The sequence below is a fragment of the Crocodylus porosus genome, unplaced genomic scaffold (assembly GCF_001723895.1).
Source record: "Crocodylus porosus isolate Cpor-Errol unplaced genomic scaffold, CroPor_comp1, whole genome shotgun sequence".
Taxonomy (NCBI): domain Eukaryota; kingdom Metazoa; phylum Chordata; order Crocodylia; family Crocodylidae; genus Crocodylus; species Crocodylus porosus.
In genome coordinates this window covers 27,554,606-27,575,149 of record NW_017728909.1, presented here as the reverse complement: position 1 = coordinate 27,575,149, position 20,544 = coordinate 27,554,606, and the positions used below count along the sequence as shown (strand labels likewise).

The window sequence follows — 20,544 nt, the reverse complement described above, 5'->3', positions numbered from 1 at the left end:
GACTAGATGATATGCTCAGGTCCCTTCCGACCCTACAAACTATGAAACTATGAAATCCAAGTAGCTGTTTGATGGTCTCTTGTGTCTCTAAACTCTATGCACAGAGCTTTACTCAAGGTATAGTTTAACTATAATCCTGCTTGTTCCCCTGTGTGCCTTCTTTACAGGATTTAATATAATTGGTTTAAATTTCTAGTTCTTTAGGAATTTTTTTCTACTTTTTTTTTAATCAGAGAACTGAAGTAGAGTAAAATGGAGGGCTCTGAGGTGCTAGCATATGATCTGTTACTGAGGTCCAAAAGTTTTGCAGATTACGGATATTCCTACCCATGCCAAGCTAAAAGCAAAAAACAAAAGATTTGGGATCAGCCAAATTATATTTTCAGAGAAGCTAAATTATAGGGATGCAATTTTGCCCCTGCATTATGTAGCTCTGAAATTAGGGGTTACATTGTAAACTGTTTGCATAACTTTATCAGTATCGTTCTCTTTAATTTTCCTTTGCTACGGCGTGTACAACTTGGAACATCTAAAACTGGGCCCAGTGGTAGAAAAATAAACTGGAACAACTCTGAACGTGGATTATGACGAACCCTAGTAACAGACTAGAAATGAGTGTAAATTTTATGATCCTATAAAAAGTAAATATTTGATGTACTATCCAAATACATGTGTAAAAATGGGTTGTTCAACCTAAATTTGAACTTTATTTGATTTGGTTTTATCTTTATATAGAAAGTTCTAGTTTGCGGGGTAGCTTGGTGGGTGTGTGCGCACAGTCGCATCTAATTAACTGTTAAGTCAACGGTACTTACAATCCAGGAAGGGAGTTAGTTGGATAAAATAGGGTTGTAGGGGGGGCTTTTTGGGGGCGGGGGAGGAGGGTTGTTTGTTTGTTTTTGTCCCCCCTTTTCCCCTTCCCCCCTTCTGGGAAAAAAGGGAACCTATAATAGTAGAACAAGGTAGTGCTCTGCCATTTTGTATCCAAGTGAAGATTGCCAGTTGTCCACTTAATCATCAAACAGATCATTTTAAACTATACAAATACATTAGCTGTTTTTGTAGTTCTGGGGAATGGGAGTTTCTAGAGTGGTGTTTCGCAAGCTGTGGTTTGCAGTGTTATAGCTGTCAAAAGGCACCTGTTCTTGTTTTCAGCTGTGGGTATTCCTCACAGCTATGACAAACATATAAAGTAGCCACATTTTCAGTCAGAAAGACCGAAAGACCCAGTTTGCTGTATTTTCCCACATCTGGCCCACACACCTCTCCCCTTCCCCCCCCAAATAAAAGAACAGTTGCTGGAAATTTGAGTGTGTATCATATGCAAGGAAATATGGTAAGAACAGTTTCGGCCGTTTGGGCTTTGGCTGGGCAAAAATTGAAGTAAAGCATGGACCAGTACACGGGGAGAAACAGTGAGTGGGCTTGGGTACCTCACTGCTGCTACTCAGTTAATTACTACAAGAACATTTTTTCCTTCACGTTCTTCCTTTCAAAAACAAGGCACGTCTTTTATTCCAGGACATGTTGTATACGATAAAATACAGTGCGTCCATTGTCCTCAACTTTCTCTGGTGTTTTGGAAAAGGAATTTGCTGGGTCTATACATTACTGTAGGTCTACCTTATACACATTTCTCCTTTTTGCTGACTTCCAGGGGCAGATAGTGCCCTTTTCTAGCCCTAGTATGGTCTAAGATGGTAGCTGGCTGTGAAATATTTCCTCTTAATTCTCAGAAATGTTAGGAACGTGAATATTGTATACAGTGCAGCTGCTTCTTAACAATTCATGCCTCCATCTTGGCAATATGGTTGAGATGCTTCACAAGGACTTTAGACAGAATTCAAGTTTGTCATGAGACTGGGCAAGTCATTAGCTCTGCTTTAATTATGTACTCTTTGAAGAAGGAGTAAAACAGGGTTGTTGAGAATAAACTGAGTGCTTTGATACTGCAGAGTTAGATGCCATAAAAGTGTGTGCATTTATAATTCGTTTGAGGTTTTAATACAGGATATTATTAACATTCAGCTTTAGTATAGGAACGTATCTCCTCTGGAGATTTATTTACTATACAGGAGTCAAGTATGCCTGTTTTTGTTCTACATCTATAAATCAAGAACAAGAAAAATAAATGGAATATCTGAGGCAGTTAGGAAAATGCATGATATGTATGTTCTTGTTTTTTCAATCATATCTACCAGTAATCTGTTTCTTTTGCAGAACCCTGTGATAATATGAGGGAGATACTCCAGAATGTGGCCAAATTGCAAGGTGTTTCAAATATGAGAAAACTAGGCCACTTGAATAATTTTACTAAGGTAAGAACTTAACTGTTACAGCTTGTATAATAATCATACATTGTAATAATTGATTTATTTGCTAGGAACTTCACAAAATAGATCCTGCCCTCAGGGAGCTTACTGTTAGAATTTAGTTATGACATGACAGAGCAGATAAGGTATAAGCACATGGTTAGGTTAATGTAAACTAATGCTCATTTTGGTAGTGGTTGGATTTTAATTTATTTGTAACATAATAGGGCCTGGGAGGCCTAGTTATGAACCAGTTATTGTATTAGGTACTGTATAAGCACAAAACATGGTGGTTCCTTCACCAAGTAGCTTACAGTCTAAATCAAGATATGACAAGACAAGGCAGGGTGTGTCCGGATAAGTGCATACGTGTAGTTTGTGGCTCCTCACGGCTGTTTGAGATACTGCACATGGTGCACATGCAGCTGTTTGCCACGCTGCTAATTTGTAGCATGGTGCCAAAATTTGACAACAGGAGATCCTAGTGTGGGGGGGGGGAAAAAAACCACTGCCAAAAAAAAAAAAGCAGCGTAGTGCACTGTCCAGGAGTGTGCCAGCAGCCCCAGAGGCTCGGTCCTCTAGGCAGACATTCTGGCTGCTGGCCAGAGCATTTCCCCTTCTCTAGTTGTGCCTCAGCTCCTCCAGCACATTGGGTGGAGCAGAGAAATGCCGTTTCACCAAAGTGGGGCATTTTGCCCAAGTGCCAGGGCATGTGCAGTGGCAAAAAGCTGTGGCACAAATTTGTGCTGCTGCTATTTTTGCTGTGGCAAATGCATGCCCCTGCATGTGTGTGCTCATCTGGACATGCCTATAGAGTGCAAAGACAGTGAGGCAGTATTGGTCAGCTTCACAGGGAGTCATCTGGGCATGCCAGCAGCTCAAATGTTTTGTAGGCTGCACAGAAAAAGACATTTACATGCAGTAAGGATGACTATAGTACTTAAGAATGAGCTATTAAATGCACAGTGAAAGAGAACAAGGAAGCAGTATTCTGGATGTTTACAGGGAAGTTTCCCCCAAACATGTATTAAATTTTCAAATGTGTGTAATAGAAGGCAAGCATTAGTTCTGAATATTAAATGAGTGATGGACTTTGATATTAGGAGATCGGTATATAGAATGTACCCTGACTTAAGGAAGGCTTTTGACGCTATAGCCTATAACAGTGGTTTTCAACCTTTTTTTCATTTGAGGACTCCAAAAAAAAATAAAAAAATAAAAAAAATGTTGAATGGAGGTACAGACCCTTTGAATTGTAACTGTGTGTATTTACATACTTTTGATCACAGTTATTTCTGTGGACCCTTTAGACAGTCTGGGGACCCTCAGGGGTCCACAGCCCACAGGCTGAAAATTACTGGCCTATAATATTCTTTTAAGTAAGATACAGAAATAGTCTGGCTGAGACTACTATAAGGTGGGAGTATGGATGATTTGGGTAATTGTGCTTAAAGAGTAGGCATCAATGTCTTAATATCACATCAGAAGAGGTATATATCAAGTGAGTGAGGTTCCCTGTGAGTGTTTTCTGCATTTAGAACTGCTCAGTATTTTAATTTAATGCAGGGGCTGCCAGCTTTTTCCAGCTGCAGGCCGGATTGACTGAATTCAGTTCAGAGGCAGGGTGGTATGTGGCAGTTACAAAAGGAAAGTCTCTTGTACCTCTTTTTCTCCCTGCAGTGTCACCGGGAGAGTGTTTGTAGCCAGCATGTAGGCCCCTTGCCGTTATGAAGGAAAAGTGCCTGGGCTGCTGCAGGGAAAAACGGTGGCACTGGACACTTTTCTTGTGTAGCTGCTGGGAAAATGAGATCAGCTGGGTCCCAGCACCTGCCTTCCCACCCGAAGGGTCAATCCAGCTGCTGAAGCCCCACATCCACAGGCTGAATTGAATGGCTCTGCTAGCTGTAGACTGTCGATCCCTGATTTGAGCGGGATGAAACTGACTATGTATTTTCACTTGGGGCAACAGGCAGTTTAAAGGATAGGTTTAGGATTCAAAATGACCTTAATACATTGAGAAAAAAGTCTGAAATAAATTGGATGAAATTCAATAAGGACAAGTGGGATGATATAGTTGGGGATGCTCTTGCGTGGAGCAAGGGGTTGGATTAGATGACCAACCCAAATTTAGATGATCTCCTGAGGTCCCGTCCAACCCAAATTTTCTATAACTTTTTAAATGCAGAGTATAGCAAGCAAATGCACAGGTGTAAAGTTGGGAATGACTGGCTAGATTGCAGTAAGTAGAACAGGCACTAAACTGCATGTGAATCCACAGTGTAGCATTGTTGCAAAAACAGTTTATAGCACACTGGAATACATTTAATAGAGGTGTTGCAAGTCACGGGATGAAATTCTTCCATTCTAGACAGCACTGCTGAGGTCTGACTTGGAATGCTATGCCCAGTTTTGGGCATTATACTTTAAGAAAGATGTTCACAAATTGCAAAGAGGCTAAAAGAGTGCAACAAAAATGATTTGAAAGAGACAATGACATAAGGAAAAAGGTTAGAAGAACTGAGGTTATTTAGTCTGGAAAAAAGGGAATTGAGGGGAAATTTGGTATGTCTTCATATATAGAGGGGGTTGTTATGAGGAAGATGGTGATTAACTATTGCTGTGCCTACAGGAGAGAGAACCAGGAAGTAACAGGTTTTAAATGCAACAAGGGAGGTTTAAATTCGATGTTAGGTAGATCTCTTAAATTAAGTATTGAAACAGAATACTTAGAGGGTGTGGAATCTGCATCATTGGAAGTTTTTAAGTTCAGGTTAAACAAACATTTGGCTGGGATGGTTTTGACAGCAATATTCCAGCTTTGAGCGGGAGCTTGGACTAGTGCCCTCCTGAGGTCTCTTCCAGCTGTATTTTTCTGTACTTTGATTACACATAGGTACTGGAATAGATGAGCTGCTTCTCTTCACAGCCTAATGCAATTGGGGAAGCAGTGGAGGGACGCAGAAAAGTAGGGAAAGGATCTTGACTGTAGCATTTTTACTGGGTATCAGTGGGGCAAGAAGGCTAGAGAAGAGAATTGCTGTAACCTAGGTATGATGTGGTAAGAGCTGGGCCAAGAGCTTTAAATGTGTTAATGCATTGGAAAGGGTATATCTAGAAAGGATATGCAGAAAAAGTTGGCCAGGGCTGTTAAGACGTCAAAAAAAGTTAGGACTCTGAAAAAGAGGAAATTGATAGCTTCACTTCAGCTGTGTACTGAGCTTGAGCTAATGGCAAAATTTTCATGCTGAGATGTGAAACAAGGTGAGAATCTGATCACAGAAAAACTGTTTTGGAGTAGCTAATTTTGAATTGAGTGTATAAAGATAGCAATAATTCATTTTGAGCTGTGTTGGAGAGGTGGTGTACAGGAAGGAAAGAAAAGGGACCACGCTTTTAGAGCCTGGTGTGATGCTTACAGAAAGGTGAAGTGGAGATGAAGATGTAAAGGATACAGTGGGTCCGTCTACACGAGGTGTTGACTGCTCAGTAGCTGAAAAATACTGTGCAGTAGTGCAGCGCAGCACAGACAGTGATAATATGCTACTGTGCAGTAGCATCCCCTAAAAGACATTTGCTGGTGCTACTGCATAGTAAAGACTGCAGTAGCATCTTGTGTAGATGCACCCACTGAGTTAGTAATTAGGGAGGAAGCAGGAGACATACTAGTGGTGCTGGTGTTGAAAGTGGCTGGCAGTTCAAAGAGGGATAATTCTAATATAAAAGCCTAAGTGTGTGTGCCTGCCTCGCTTTATTTGAGCTCTGATTGGCTGACAAACAGAGTGCGAACAAGCATTCAAACAGGAGCTGGTGGTGGTGGAGTGCCAAGATGATGGTGAGGACACAGGGGACAGAGTGGGGGGTGAGGCTGTACTAGCCTTGCCCCACCCCCCCATCCTGCTCCCTGGAGTTGGGGGCAATGCAGCAGATGGAAGAGGGGAGCAAGGCCAGGGCCCCCCCCATTCTGCTTCCTACAGGTAGCGATGATGGAGCAGGATGGGACAGGGCCATGGGAGCTGGCCTCACATTTCCCCGCCCCCCCCCCCCTTACTCCTTACAGGTGACAGTGGTGGCACGGGGTCAATATGCCAGGAGAAGGCAGGGGGGCAGGCCACCAGCTCTGGGCTCGGCCTGCCCCTCCCCCCTTCTGTTGTTGCCATCTGGGGGGCAGGAGTGGGCCTGACGGGGGTTGGGGAATAGCAGTCATGCTGCCGTGGCAGCAGTAGGGGTGGGCAGGGAAGGAGTGGGTCTGGGCCTGGGAGGAGGATCAATCCCAAGCCGGGGGGAGAAGTCAGCCTACCGTGGCAATGGGGGGAAGCAGGGGGCCCGGCCTGATGGCAGGGGGAAGGGAGGAGCAAGTCTCCTCCCCCTCTTGGGCTCTGGCCCACTGCTTCCCCCTGTCAGCTCTGAACCCTCTCCTTCCATCCCCCACCAGGTCGGGCTGGGCCCGCGAGTCCCCCCACTGCAGCAGTTCAGCTTCTCCCCACTCTCAGGCCATGTTCTCCCCTATCCTTGTTGATCACTTCATCACATTGACGATTTATGTTCATCTTGGAGTCAGCTATGACTCTAAGATCCCTTTCTGCTGCTGAGAAGGTCATCCCCCAGCCTGTAAGTGTGTTGATAAGTCTTTTTGCCCAGGTGGAGCACTTTCACTTGTCTTTGTTGAACTGCATCCTATTTCATGCCGCCCATTTTTCCAGCCTGTCCAGATCTGCCTGGATCCGTTTCCTACCCTCTGGTGTGTTAACTTTGCCCCATAATTTGGTATCATCTGCAAACTTGGACAGGGTGCTCTCTATGCCCTCATCCAGGTCACTGATTAAGACATTGAACAACACTGGTCTAAGAACTGAGCCTTGCAGGACTCCACTGCCCACATCTTGCCAGGTTGATATCGACCCATCCACCAAGCACTCCTGGTGCGACCCCTAAGCCAATTTGCCACCTACCTGACCATGTAATCATCTACATCACAGCCTGTTAGTTTATTTATGAGAATGGAATGAGATACCATATCGAAGGCCTTCTTAAAGTTTAGGTAGATGACATCTACCTCAGCTCCTGCGCCTAAGCATTTTGTGACCTGATCATAAAAAGAAACAAAGTTAGTCAGGCAGGATCTACCTGCAGTGAACCTGTGCTGACTTCCTTTCAGCATTATTTTTCCTTCTGGGCTTCCACAACTGTGATCCTTAATGATTTTTTCCAGAGTTTTTCCAAGGAGAGAGGTGAGACTGGCTGGCCTATAGCTTCCTGGTTCCTCCCTCCTCCCCTCCTTGAAAATAGGGACCACACTGGCCCTATTCCAGTCCTCTGGGACCTGACTGGAGCAGCATGAGTGCTTGAACAGTCGTGCCAGTGGCTCTGCTATGACATTTGGCCAATTCCTTCAGGACCCTTGGATGAAGTTTATCTGGCCCCGATGATTTGAACACATCCAGCCCCTCCAAGTGCCCCTTCATTAAGTCTGTGTAATAGTTGGCGGGTTGGTGTCCCTCCTGTGTCTTATCTATGATCCAGTTGGGAGATTTGTCTTGGTCTGTGTCTAGGAATACAAATGCAAGGAACTCTCTGAAGAGCTTAGCTTTGTCCCCCCTCTGTGACCAGTTGCCCTCATTTGTCCTGTGGGGGTCCTGTGCTACCCTGCACCTTCCTTTTGCTCCCTATATACCTGAAGGACTTCTTGTTGTCTGTAGTTTTTGTTGCCAGCCTAAGTTCTAATCCTGCTTTGGCCTTCCTAACGAATTCCCTGCGAGTGAGAGCCAGGGAGGTATGCTCCTCCTTGGTAGCTATCCACTGTTTCCACAGCCTGTATACCTCTTTCTTTGCCCTTAGGCTTTCCTGGACTTCCCTGTTCAGCCAAGAGGGCTTCTTGGTCTCGTTGCCCCCTTTTATATGCAATGGGATTGTCTCCTTCTGTGCCTGTAGGATCTTTCCCACGAGGAACGGCCACCCTTCCTGGACCCCCATTTTGCCAATGCTCTTGTGCTTTAATGCCTCACTAACTAATCTCCTGCATACCTTGAAGTTAGCCTTTCTGAATTCTAGCACTTCAGCCCTGCTGGTTAGTTTCCCTGGGTAGTGAATTCAATCAGTCGATGGTCACTATCCCCTAGGTTACGTTGTACCTGCAGATTCTCCACCAGGTCCTCCCCTGTAGCTAACACCAAGTCCAGTAAGGCGTTTCCCCTAGTGGGATCATATACCTCCTGTGTTAGGTGGAGGTCCCGTATGCAGGTTAAGAACCTATGTGAGGAGTTAGATTTGGCTGACTGTCCTCCCAGCAGATGTCAGGGTAGTTTAGGTCGCCCATGACAATCATATCTCTCAACCATATGGTCTCTGAGAGTTGTCTGGAGAATTCCAGGTCTAGCTCATCCTTCTGGGCAGCCCTGTTCTAGCATATTCATGTACCAACTGTTGCTCTTCCTGCACTCCTACTATAATGAAATTGATCCAGTATGTTTTTATGATGCCACAGCATTTAAGATGATGGAGGACATCGGACTTCTGAACATCTGTCCAGAAGCCATTCAGTTCTTCAAAGTAAATACTTGTACTGAGTTCCTCAGGGTCTGAACTGCATCAGTGCTGTCTACCTTGCAGTCCAATCAATCAAGTTCACGAATGGTTCTGAAACAATCTATGCTGACTGCCTGAAAGCCCCTGAAGTGCGTTTAGTAAAACTAGCATGTCAGATTGGTGCTGAGTTTCTTCTCATTTAAAAAAAAATGTAGTTGCCTCTCTCACATGTTAGGGGCACAAGGTGCTGTGAAAGTCAGCTGTCTTCTGGAACATTGCCAGAATTTTGTGTTCCAGGTAGGTCTGAATTAAGGCCTCTAGATAAAACTTTTCTTTGAATTTTCAACCTTTGGGAAGCCTGACATTTAGTTTATAACACTATCTGGATACTGTTGTTCATTTGGATAATTCTCGACTCTTACTGTCTAGACTTCCTTTTCAGAAATCTGTCTAGAAACATCAGTCTCGTTTATGAGTCTGTGTGATACATGCCAAAAGCCTCTTTCTTTTAGTTTGAACTAATTTAGTCCCGTTGCAGTCATCTAGACCCTTCTGGCTTATCAGAATTTTTAGATCCCTTTATTGCTAAATCTTGCAAACAGTTTCAGCTTCTCTGAATGGAGAAAAGAAGAACCTGAATGGAATTTGGGAGAGGCCATTCAGTGTCAGCAGTATACATAAAGGTCTGTGAACTGACTTGTATGGTGGGTGTTAAATTATGGCAAGGAGAAAGTTGGATTCTTTCAGTTAAAACAGACCAGATTCTGCCATTTTTTTTGTTCTCCTGCTCCAAGTTCAAATGCTACATACACACAAATCAAACTGAAAATTTTATATATACGGTAAAAGCTGTGTTAACTGGTATTTTACTGACTAGAATACTCTGACTGGAATTTAAAATATCCCCCTATACAAATCCTCACTTTAGCCACTGCAGTCTTTGCCAAGTCTATCCAGCATGTGCATCAAGTATTTCTGTTGTTTGCATTAATGACTCTGACAGAGGAGCTGCTGGGAGACCTTCTAGTTGATATCTGCATAGGTGGAGGGAGAAGAAAATTTTGGGGGGCAGGGATGAGTGCGCGCACGCGTGTGTGTGTGTGTGTGTGTCCCCAGCAGGAAAGTCTGCGCGGGCAGGGGAAAGGGATCTTACTCTCAGATAACTGGAATTTTTAGGTAACCAGCACCCCTTTACCGCATTCATACTCGATAACAAAGCTTTTACTCAGTGTGGGTGTGTGTACGCATATATTTTGATGAGAACATCTAATGTATGTCTCTGTGTGTGTGTGTGTGTGTGTGTATATATTAGATGTTCTCATCTAAATCTATGTATATACACACCCACACACACACATTATGTATGTGTGTTTATATATATGTGTGTATGTATATGTTTCACTTTCTTTCAGAGGTACAGTAACAGAATCCTGATATTTCTGGATGGAATTGGTGCTAACAATGAACTCAGTGAAAAAAAAAAAACACACTGAACTAGTACACTGAGTCCTTCTGTCTTGAACCAAGTGTCTCTAGCTTTTTCGATTTTAACCCTCATGTCTGTATTGGTAAGATTTTTCTTTCATGCCAGTAGGCAGGGCTCTAGCTGTGTGCAAGGTTTCAGAGTCACCTGGGAGGTGTAAAAACTGACTCCCTTTTTTCTGGTATGACTTGAAATATCGTTCCATTCCTAGCATACTTTTTTCTACAATTAAAATGGCTTGCTGCATATTGAAGCATTCGGAATGCACTGTGAATCTTTTCAGAACAGATCTGAAAAGATTGGAAGTAATTGGTTTTGGTCAGGGATGGATTAATTCACAGGCAAACTAGGCACATGCCTGGGGCTCTGAGTGAAGGAGGGTCCCAATTGTGCTGTGCTTATTTTACATATTATAGTTGAGTGGAAAAAAAAGAAATGTAAATATACAGTATTAAGTAGGAGCCCACGAGTTTGCTTGCCTTGGGCCCACTAAAGAGTTAATTCGACCCTGGTTTTTGGTTGTTTGATGAAAGTTCAAGATCCTGACCCAGCTGTACTTGCCACCCACATTTTTAGCCTTTTTTTCCCCCATAAAAATAGCCACCTCTTCAGCCACGCACATGCTAGTAGACATTAGATCCTTCGTGCTTTTCTGCATCAGTAAAAAGGCATAGATATCTACTTGGCTGTTTTTTGGAACTTGAAAAAGAATGTGGCTTCTAGTGGTGGGTCTATTGTCAATTGTATCCATCTATTATTTGATCAAAATTAATTCAGTGAATATGTAATGTTTTATTATGCTAGGTTGCTAAATATGGAGTCTTGAACACATAAATGAGAGCAATATAATTTCATACATACTTTTTACATTTACATAAGGGAGCAGAGAGACCCCATTTATATTTGTTTGTATGCCTGGTTATAGAGCTGTTTGAAGCCGGTAGATGGTCATTTTGCCTTAAGTAGATGCTTTCAATAGAGGCTTTTACAGACCATCATTCATACATGATGTGGAGCTAGCAATTACCCCTTTTCAGAGACAAAACGGGTGAGTCAAGATTAAACAGATTAACACTACAGACACAACCCATACACCATCATAATTTACACTGGTATACAGATGCTCCTGACTTGCCAAAGGGTAACTCTATCCTGGAGTTGAGTGACTAACAGTGGTGTAGGCTGTATGTCATATGTGCACTCCATATTTGCACTGCTGTGTGTCTGCGCCTGATGTGTGATTTACATGGAGATAGAAGTGTACCCCAATTTTAAAGGTTTATTTTACGTTTTGTTTAACTGTGCCAGGGAAGCTGTATTGACTTTGCAGATACTAATTTTCCTGAAACTTAGGATGTTTTTCATGCTCCTTCCACATCTCAGTTCCCATGACCTTTATGGTTTCTGCGATTTGCAATTAAGAGTAAATTCTTTCAATTTGTAGCCGTGTCCTGCAGCCTCTTCCGGTACTTTGGTACTCTAGCCCTGGGACAATCCAGGCTAATTCCAGTTAATTGCCATGCAGTCTGCATGTATAAATGACTGTCCTGTGTCTGTTTTGATGCAAGTCAAAGCCTAGGACAGTCAGACCAGGGATAAATTCAACACTGGTTGTTACTCTAACATTTGTTTTTCACTTTGACAGATTTCTTCCTTGATAAATGCTGTATTTACTTAACTATAAGAACCCTGAATATAAGACAACCCCCCAATAATTAGATTCTATGTATGAAAAAATTATAAATTAATTGTAATTTTCCAGGTATAGAATCTAATTATTGGAGGTTTACCATGATTATTATCTACCTTCCACTTGATACAGAAGGGAAAATAAATCAGGAGGATCAGGTAGTCCCTTTGCCCTCTGCCCCTCCTCCAAACTTCTTCCCCCTGCAAGCCATTTTCCTTCTCTACTCCCCCCCACTTACTGTCAGACAATGCTGTCCCTGAGCACATGGAAGTAGGAAGCAAATTTGGAAACACCGACCTTGAAATAACATACCTGTAATAATTTCCATATAGGCAAATTGTTACAGGTACCCATAGATTGGTTCATCTGTAAGTGATACGTTTAACTTTTTTTTTTAAACTGTTCAAGTTTTAGTGCACAAACACACTTCAGCAGCTCTTTTGTACCTACTTACATATAATACAAGTGATGCATGATATTAGTCCAAAGCCAAAAGGCTCATGATTTACCATATAGTTCACTGGGCTGGGCCCCAGCAAAGTCAAGTGTTTCATTCTATGGTGGCCCCATAGCTCAGCTGCGCTTAGTATGTGTATATACTCCAGATATGTCTCTCAAAGGATCCCTATGTTAATTAGCCCCGCACTCGTGCCTAGAACTGGATGCTCTTGTCATGAGTCCTGGGATCTTCCAAAAAATAATATATAGATAAGGCACAGGGCAGCCTGTTCCAGCTCCACCTCATGGAGGGTAGAGCCACACTAATCCTATGCAACAGGCTGAGAGAGGGTGTGACAGCGGGATTCTAGGTAAAAATGTTTGGAGCCACATTTGGTGACTGTCTGTCAAATATTTAAGGCTGGTGAAGAAACTTGAATCATTGGAAATGGGGGAAGAGAGGCTCACTTCAGTTGTGGGAGTGTGGAGGGAATTAAAATGTATTCAGTGTAGTGGCTCACCATGATTTAAAAAAGAGTTGGTGTCGAGGAAGACTATGCATAAAGGGCCCTATCACGTATCTTATTCAGATGGCTTGCACTAACCTATTCTTGCGGCAAGTTCCCTTAAGCATGTTTGCCTAGTATGGGCCATCCTTCCTCTTTTCCACTGCATTTCAGACTGAGAGCTCATACAGTTTTTAATATACATTCTCTGAGGCAGTTGATATTTGAACAGGCTGTTGGTATTTCATGTGTTGTTTTTTTTTGTTTAAGCAAATTAATGTAAACTTACATATTAACATCCTGTTGTTCTGATATGCTTACCCTAAATCAGACCTGTTCAGCTTCTGGTCTGTGGGCTGCGTGCCGTTTGTGAGGGGTTAAGTTGCAACACCTAGATTCCTCCTCAGCCATTGCTGCCCCCTCCGTTGCTCCAGTTGCATCTCCGGGCTCTTCCCTCTTCCAGCTTTTGCTGCCTGCCTCTGCCTCAAAGGAGAGGGAAGTGCAGTGGAGCCCAGCCTGGAGAGCTGAGGATAAACCTTGGTGCAACAGTTGCGGGGTGGGGAGAAAGCAGAGCACCTGCTGGGGCAGATGGTCCAACAATATGATGATGGGTGGGGAGGGATCCACATGTTGTGTGGCCTGGGGAGCCCATCTCACCCTGGTGTGACCCACAGGCATGTGGTCTCATCTCAAGAAAGGCCTGTGCCTCATCTGAATATAAATTATGGAGGACCTCAAGACTCATGATAAGAACACCTGGTTCCAGGTATGAGTGGGAGGCTAATTAACGCAGATTCTTTGTGGGGCATATGCTGCTGCAGCCTGCAGGGTGTTTGTCCCCCTGCCACTTAGAAGTTGGAGAGCCCTACCCTAATTTAGATTGAATGCCTTAGTTTATTCCATTTCTTTGCTTCTGCTACAATTCATTATTAAAATATTCAAAATGTCTCGTTTTTAAAACAATAATAGGCTGTTAGTGTTAAGAGTTAAGATACCACTTGTGTCAGTTTCAAATTCCAGTATAGTAAAGTACAGTTTTATCCTGCAGAGTAACCTTGAAAAAAGTGAACTTTTACTCGAGAGAGACTCTGATGCGGCCCTGCACTCCCACTTGCTGCTATTGCCCTCGCCTTCCACAGCCATTTGCCCACAGCTCCTCTCCACCCCTCTGCCAGTCGCTTCAGCACCATGTGGTTCCCAGAAGTAGCTCCGGGCCATGGGCTGCAGCAGAAGCCAGCCCACGAACTGTGATTCTCGGCTGGCTTTGTGCAGTGCCGGCCAGGCCTGTCCAGCTCCTGCTTATGTCCTGTGGTTTTGGCTGTGCAGCTGGGACATGGTGCTGGAGCAGCAAGCTGGGGGGAGACAGGGAAGCTGCCGAAGGGCAGACTGGGGGACATGACTGAGCAGGAGCATGGGGCCATGCTAGGAGCAGCAGGAGTGCGGAGCCTGGGCTGGCAGGAGAGTTGTGGTGGTCTCTGCCTACTACAGGGAGACTCTGAGCAAATCCTCCCCCTTCACACATGCCACAATCCTTCCCCCACCATGCCCTCCCCCCCACACACTCATGGCCCCCACACATCCCATACCCATACCCTCCCCTACACTCCTCCACAAAGGTCAGGGGCGAGCTATGGGACATCTGGTCCCAAGATGGAGACCAGGGGGTGGGTCACCTGTCAAGGGGCGGGGCTACTGTTGCGGTCCTCGGCGGCTTGTAAGGACTCTGTAAGCGGCCCTCCAGCTGACATAATTGCCCGCCCCTCGCCTAGAAGCTCCTTATTTTGTAATCCTTTCATCCTGACTTTTGTGTTTGACCTTATGTAAGTCTCGCGTTTCCCCATCTCCTCCTTCAACAGCCCTTTGCAGTTGAGGATGATTGTCTTATATGCTTGTCTAAAGATGATTGATGAGGATCGATATATGTCCTGTTTCTCCATCTATAAAATTACTGATTGCTCAGTATCACTGTTTTTAAAATCCCATGCATAGTCTTATTTGAATATTCTGAATAATGGAGGAAGTACATTTTTACATATAACTTTGTGTGTTACAGGAAGGTTATTCTTATTTTTGTGCCTGAATTCTAATTGCAGCTATGAAAATATGATTAGGTGTTGCAAAGGGTTATGCGACTTGTGTCCCTTGTAGATTTAATTGATTTTAATAGTTTTTTTACATTTTGTAGCTCAAATGGTTAGAATATATGTGATACAGTTGTAATCTGTTCAACCACAAACTTCCTCAGAGTAATCTGTTCTGCCTAGCTTTTCTTGACAATGTGCTGTAGTGTTTCATCTTTGAAACTTGGGGGAGAAGAAGGATACTTCCTAAGGGCTATGGGTTTTTGTGGGGGTAAATTATACTAAGAGATTAGAGGCTTTAATATGGTGTCAGTGTGCCATAATATTAAAATACCTCGTACAGAGGACTTTACAATGTACAGTATTTTGCATTTGGGCTTCTGTGTGGAAAATGTTGAAACATGAAATAATAATAAAAACCATTAGTGCATTATTTATTAATATTACATAATTTGATATTAAGAAAATGAGTCACTTTTTTTAAAAGTCTGTAGATATTAGCTCCTGGGTCATGAATTAAGAACAGATGACACCAAACTGGGGGGAGTGACTGGTTAAGTAGAAGCTCTGCAGAAAAGGACCTTCTGATTACAGTGGACAATAAGCTGAATATGAACCAGCGGTGTGCTCTTGTTGCAAAGAAGGCTAATGGCATACTAGACTGCATTCATAGGAGCATTGCCAGCAGATCAAGGAAAGTGATTATTCCCCTCCGTTCGGCACTGATGAGGCCACATTTGAAGTATTGTGCAGAAAGGATGTGGAAAGTTGGAGAGAGTCCAGCGGAGGGCAGTGAAAGTGGTTAGTGGGCTGGCGTACTTGATTTCTGAGGAGAAGCTGAAGGAACTGGTCGTCTTTAGTCTGAAGAGAAGGCTGAGAGGGGACTTAATAGCAGCCTTCAACTACCTGTAGGGTGATTCTAAAGAGGATGGAACTAGACTATTCTTAGTGATGGCAGATGACAGAACAAGGAACAGTGCTCTTGAGTTGCAGCAAGGGAAGTTTAGATTAGATACTAAGAAAAGCTTTCTCACTAGGAGGTTATAGTAAAGCACTGGAACTTGTTACCAAGAGAGGTTTTAGACTCTTCATCTTTGGAGTTTTTTAAGACCTAGCTAGACTTGCTTGGGGTGGTCCTGCCTTGAGCAAGGGGCTGAACTAAATGACCTCCTGAGGTCCCTTCTGACCCTCGTTTTCTATGATTCTAGATCTTAGCTCTGCCATCCAGAGCATCTGCAACTATGCCCAACTTGGTGTTGTCTCCAGATTTGCTAAGCATGCACTCTGTCCCATTATCCAAATAAAGAATGAAGATGTTGAACGATATTGGTCCCAGGTCAGACCCCTGGGGAAACCCACTTGATACCTCTTCCCAACTAGAATGAGGCATGGATGATTACTTATGGAATGCGATGATCCAGCTGTTATATATCCACCTCACGTTACTTTCCCCTAGTCTGTATTTCCTTAGCTTGTTAATGAGCCTGTTGTGGGAAACCGGTGTCAAAAGTCTTGTTAAAGTCAAAGTATATCTCCTTTTATCCACAGAGCATGTCACTTTATCATAGAAGGAAATCAGGTTGGTCAGGCATGACTTGCTTTTGGTGAATCCATGCTGACTGTTCCTGATCCCTTTCTTCTCCTCTAGGTGTACCTGTCTCATGATCTTTCCAGGTATTAAGGGGCAGACTGACAGATGTTTAATTCCTTTGGTCATCCTTTTTCCTATTTCTTAAAGATGGATACTATATTTACCATTTTTCCAATAATCTGAGACCCCAGGCAATCTCCATGAGTTCCCAAAGAGAATAGTTAATGGCTCTGAAATTACCTCAGCCAATTCTTTCAGGACCCTAGGGTGCATCACAACCAGCCCTGCTGACTTGAAAGCATCAAGCTTTTCTGACAATCCCTGATCTGTTCTGCCATTTCTTTAGGCTATTTGATAACTTTCCCTGTCTTTGCTGTTAACTGCACTCAACCTCTAATAGCTGCCCCCACTTGTGAAGATGGAAGCTAAAAAAAGGCATTAAATACTATATCTTTCTCTGCACCATCTGTGACTAGGTTGCCTTCTGTGCTCTGTAAGAGACCTACAGTTTCTTTGATCTTTCTCTTACTTTTGACTTATTTGTAGAAAATCTTTTTGTTGCCTTTTATGTTCCTTGCCAGTTGCATCTCAAAACATGCTTTGGCCTTCCTAACTTTCTTTCTACATGTCTGTATGATACTCTTCTATTCTTCCCTAGTACTGATGTGACCAAGTTTCCACATTTTTCTTTTTTGGAGTTTCAGGAGATTCCTGTCTAGCCAGGCTGGCTTCCTGTTGCACTTCCCACCCATTCTTCTATTGCACCAGGATAATTTGTTCCTGCACTTTTAATACAGCCAGTTCCTGGACTCCTTTTTCCTCTCACATACCTCAAGATGCTAGTAGACTATTTTTGGGGGTCTCCAGGGACAAGATAAGGAATAGTGGTATTAAATTGTAGCAAGATAAGTTTAGGTTGGACCTTGGAAAGAATTTACTCAGAGATGGTGGTTAAGCATTGGAAGAAGTTACCCAGAGGTTGTGGTATTTCCATCCTTGGATGTTCTTAAGAGCAAATTAAACGGACACTTGGCTTGAAATAATTTCCTCAGGGATATTACTACTTTGCATAGCAGGTTGGACTAGATCAGATATGACTACCACATTTAATTGAATAGAAGATGACCCTGATTATAAGACAGCCCTCTCCCCCACCCCATTAGATTCTATATATGGAAAATGTATAATTTTCCAGGGGTAGAATCTAATCATTGGAGGTTTGTCTTGAATTTCTCCCCCTCCCACTGCTACAACAGGGAAAAAATATCTGGGACATTAGGTAGCCCCTTTGCTCTTTGCTTCCACCCACCTTTTTCCCCAGACAGCCCCCTTCACCTTCTCTTTACTGTCAGACCCTGCTTTCCCTGAGCACATGGAAGTGAGGCACAAATATGAAAACAATAACCTTGAAATTAAACAATTTGTATATAGTGCCTATATACTTAGTTCATCCAGAATTCATGCCTTTTTCTGAAACTGCTGCAAGTTACGGCACAGGTACTCCATAAATGCACTTTTGAGCAAGACCTTGGCAGCTACTTGTGTAGTTACAAACAATGCGTAATATTAGTCCAAAACCAAAAGGCTTATAATTTACCACATAGTTCATGGAGCTAGGCCCCACCAGAGTTGACAGCATTTCAACCCATGGTTAACCCAATGCTCAGCACTGCCAAGTATGTGTGTGTACTCCATATACCTGCCCCAGAGGATCACTGGGGTGTGTCTACACGTTCGTTAATTTGCTTCAGGTAGTATGCCTTAAATCTAGTACCTCCAGGCTCATATACATGCACATGGAGCCTGCTCTGACATGCTGGAAATCCAGTGCGTCAGAGCAGACTTGATTAATTGGGTCTGCTGGAGCACAGAAATTGACGTGCTTTGGCAGCTTTCTGCATCATGAGTATCAGCATTGCTGGACATCTCTGCTGAAAAAGTGGTAGCAATATGCTTTGAAATAAAGCACGATGAGCTTTAGTTCAGAGTGCCTCACTATCATTTTTTCAGTGTGGGGTTGCATGATGACACTGCAAGTGACATGCAGGTGCTTTTAATTAGTGCAGCTCACTAATTACCATGTCCCACAGCACCTGTAAAAATGCCTTCCATGGTGAAATACCAGAAGAAGGTGCATTAGCCTATTTTAATGCACATTAGCTAAAGAGCATATTTTTTTTTGTGATGCTCTGATATGCTTTTAAGAGAGGCTAATGAACATTAAAGTACACATGTAGACAAGTCCCATGTGTTTATTAGTCCCTACTTGTGACTGGAACCAGGTGTTCTTGTCACAAGTCCTGGGATGCTCTAAAAATGTATTTGCCCATGAGGCACAGGGTGGTCTGGTCAGGCTTCACCTCATGAAGGGTGAGGCCACACTCATCATATGCACCAGGCTGAGAGGGAGCAACAGAGGGATTCTGGGTGAACTGTATGCAGTATCATGGCTCACCATGAGTTAAAAAAGTTGGCACTGAGGGGGACTGTGCAGAATGGGCACTACCATATGTCTTATTGAAATGGATTGCGCTAACCTATCCTTGTGGTAGGTTTCCATCAGCGTGTTTGCCCAGTGTAGGCCATGTTTGTTTTTTCTTTATAGTCATGCTCAGTATTGGCTTCACTTAACCAGTTTCATAGTTTGTTTTCATTGTTAAGAACATGTTCCTTTTGGCAGCAGTTTAATGATAGACAATGTATTTAGTGTGATTTCCTTGTATGTAATTATAGGATATGGGGCTTTTTCTCCCATGGCAATTGGGGGAGGGGGGAACTCATCTTGTATTTGAGTAAATACAGTAAACTGCAGAACAGTGGCACAAGCGGCATGGGCAGCCTCTGTGGCACATGGCAGGTTCTGTGATTCTAAACCAGGGATTCTCAATTATTGTAGATGTGTGGGTACTCTTTGATAGACTAGGGATATCCCTGTGAAAATGCCACCTCTGAGTTTTCACTCATTTTTTGACTACAGAAAAAATTATTCATCTGCTATATAAAAAGCTCAGATTGCAACAGGTCAGAATGTTTTTGATGTTATGGATTCCTATCGGAAATCTCTGGGTTTATCTTGTGAATCATGTTTGTGCATTAACAGTGCTAACATTACATGGCACCCCAGGGCACCGTTGAAAGCATCTAATAGTACCCCTGAGTGCCATGGCACTCTGGTTGAGAATTACTATGCTAAACCTTCACTGGTGAAGTGTAAGCGTAGGCCAGGGCTTTTACTTTTATGCCCCAACGCTTGTCTGACATTTCACCCAACCGTGCACTTGGTCCACTAAGAGGTAGCAAAAAAACCCTTTGGTCTCTTATGTATTTCCTGCATCATCATGGCTGTCATAACACTCCAACTCTCCTACAAGATGAAAGTTTTCAGTGAGTCTTTGCATTTTATGATTTATATTGGAAGCTAGTTATTTAAGATGTTTATCCTTTGTGCTCAGCTGGAATAAGGTGAAGGGCTGGAATTGCTCACTGTCTTTTTTGAATGAGTGACTAAGAAATTCCATTCAAAATATCACTGAAACAAATTCAGTTTTTTCAAATACCAAACTGGTGAGTGAGCCTTCATGTTTCAGTTGCCAAAAAAGGACAGCTTTGCCACTGATAAGCACCTAATTTCAGATACAATCTGAGTTGTTAGGCATTGGGTAAATTTGTTTTCATTGGACTAGCCTTATGTAACAAAATTCGGAAGGCAAATTTAGACTTGGATCAAATGAAGATGGTAATACACATATTTAAGACATGAATTATCTGATCCATATTCAGGGGTGACTGGTGCTTCCTGAGTCGGCCGGGGGGGGGGGGCATAATTTGTGAGCGGGCCTGGGGGCAGGCTAAAAGCCCTATATCCACTCCTATACTTTTGTGCTGTGGCTTAGTGCCCCCCATCTTCCCTCCCCCAGCACG

The 20,544-nt window shown here is 43.2% G+C and overlaps 1 protein-coding gene across 1 annotated transcript in view; it reads left to right on the top strand.

Moving 5' to 3' along the window:
• RICTOR (RPTOR independent companion of MTOR complex 2) overlaps positions 1–20,544 on the top strand; it is a 154,082-nt gene that overhangs the window by 31,702 nt on the left and 101,836 nt on the right. Inside the window, exon 3 of the mRNA XM_019531985.1 lies at positions 2,221–2,318. Coding sequence (XP_019387530.1) covers positions 2,221–2,318 — 98 coding nt within the window. The remainder of the gene's footprint in view (positions 1–2,220; positions 2,319–20,544) is intronic.